Consider the following 1,729-nt stretch of genomic DNA (forward strand, 5'->3'; position numbering starts at 1 on the left):
TCTTTGGCAACATACGCCAATGGGACAGACCAAGGGCGCCGCGCCGGGGGGGTGGAGAGGATGGGGAAGAGTCCGGGCGGCCTGGGCTCCCCCAAACCTCGCGGGCCCGCGCGTTCCCACCCTCACCACCGCCTTCCTTGCGCGGGGTGTGCGGCTGGCGTCAGCGCCACCTCGAGCCCGTGCAGGGAGGGGAGCACTGCGCGCGTCTCCTCCCCCTTTCTCCTCGTCCCCCGCCTCCTTGCACGCTCCTCCCAGCAAGGTGGAGTCTGGGCTTGACGTGAGTGGATCCACATGGTGCGGGGCTGGGGAATAAAGAGTGTGGAGTTGAACTCGTGCCATTGTAGTGACTCATCTCGGGCAGAGCGCAGGGGCTCCAAGCGAGCTAGCAAGCGAGAGACAGCGAGAGCGAGCGGCGCTCCCCAGGGACAGAGACGAAAGAGAGAGAGAGACCCTGAGAGGGCGAGGCGCGGACGCGCAAGACCGGCCGGTCCCGGAGCCGGCGCGGGGTGCAGGTCGCTGCGGGGCCACGTCCCTCACTCGCACCGGCTCAGCGGGAAGCCCACGCGCGCTGTCCCTGCCGGCGATCGAGGCCTCGGGACGGACGCACTCTGCCGCCTCCTGCTAAGTCGAGTGTCCGAGCTGCTCGGAAACTCAGGCGACGAGTCGGCCACAGGAAGTTTATTCTCGGGCTCCTTTTCTAAAAAGGAGGAAACAGAAGTTTCTCCAAACGGGCAGCCTTTCTTTTTCTCCTTTTTGGCCGTGTGTGAGATCTGGGGTCGGGGGGTCCCCCAGAGCTGGCAGGCGACACCCGCTGGGCTCCTAGTCTTTTTGAATTGCCCATTTTTCACCCGGCCGTGGGTCCCTGCGGAGCTCGGGCTGCGCGCGTGGGCGGAAGGGCGCGCGTAGGGGAGGGACCGAGGGACGCGCCGACTTTTTAGAGGGAGGGACTCGGTGGACAGCCGGTCCCGCGGCGCTCGCCGAGCAGGAAAGAAGTGCGCGAGGCGGTGGGGGGGGGACACTTTCCGGGTGTCGCCGCCTCCCTGTCTGCCTCGGTTCTGGGGACAGCTCCGGAGCGAAGAGTGAAGCCCGCGGCTGGGCCGCAGCCAGTGCGCGGCCGCAGCGAGGGCGGGGAAGAAAACCACCCTGTTTCCTCTCCGGCCCCCTCTGCGGATCATGTACCAGGATTATCCCGGGAACTTTGACACCTCGTCCCGGGGCAGCAGTGGCTCTCCTGCGCACGCCGAGTCCTACTCCAGCGGCGGCGGCGGTCAGCAGGTAGGTGCGGGCCTGGGTGCACCTGGCAGCGCGGGCGCACTCCTGTCCCACAACCACTGCCCCTTTTTGTTGCTGTCTTTTTTCCTTTCTCGGCCTGGCCAGAAAATACTTAGGGCCACCCTCGCTAAGTTGTGGATTTTTGTTCTTTTTCTGCCCCACCCACCCCCACCGCTATTTTATTTTTTTTTTTTTTTAACGAGCGGGGGAGAGTAGGCTTGAAGAGCCAAAAAACCCTCTCGCACACTTTATTTTCCAGAAAAACTCCTGGAATTGCAGGTCCCCTCCCGGGAGCCTGTTGCCTCCTTCCAAGACGGCCCCCCTTTCTCGGTGGTGAATGGCAAGGAAATCTTTGCATCCCCCTCCCGACAGTCAGGGACCCTACAGGAAAGCATTTTCCCTCCTTTTTTTCTGGTATCCGTCAGTCTTAGCTCGTTTCTGAAAAAGATCGAGGACT

At 63.1% G+C, this 1,729-nt stretch overlaps 1 protein-coding gene across 1 annotated transcript in view; it reads left to right on the top strand.

Moving 5' to 3' along the window:
• Positions 1–372: 372 nt before the first annotated feature.
• Positions 373–1,729, top strand: part of Fosl2 (FOS like 2, AP-1 transcription factor subunit) — a 25,000-nt gene continuing 23,643 nt past the window's right edge. Inside the window, exon 1 of the mRNA XM_008828407.3 lies at positions 373–1,275. Within this exon, the coding sequence (XP_008826629.1) occupies positions 1,174–1,275 (102 nt within the window). The 5' untranslated portion in view covers positions 373–1,173. The remainder of the gene's footprint in view (positions 1,276–1,729) is intronic.

This window comes from Nannospalax galili, unplaced genomic scaffold (genome assembly GCF_000622305.1).
Source record: "Nannospalax galili isolate Female #2095 unplaced genomic scaffold, S.galili_v1.0 scaffold893, whole genome shotgun sequence".
In the NCBI taxonomy this organism is placed as follows: domain Eukaryota; kingdom Metazoa; phylum Chordata; class Mammalia; order Rodentia; family Spalacidae; genus Nannospalax; species Nannospalax galili.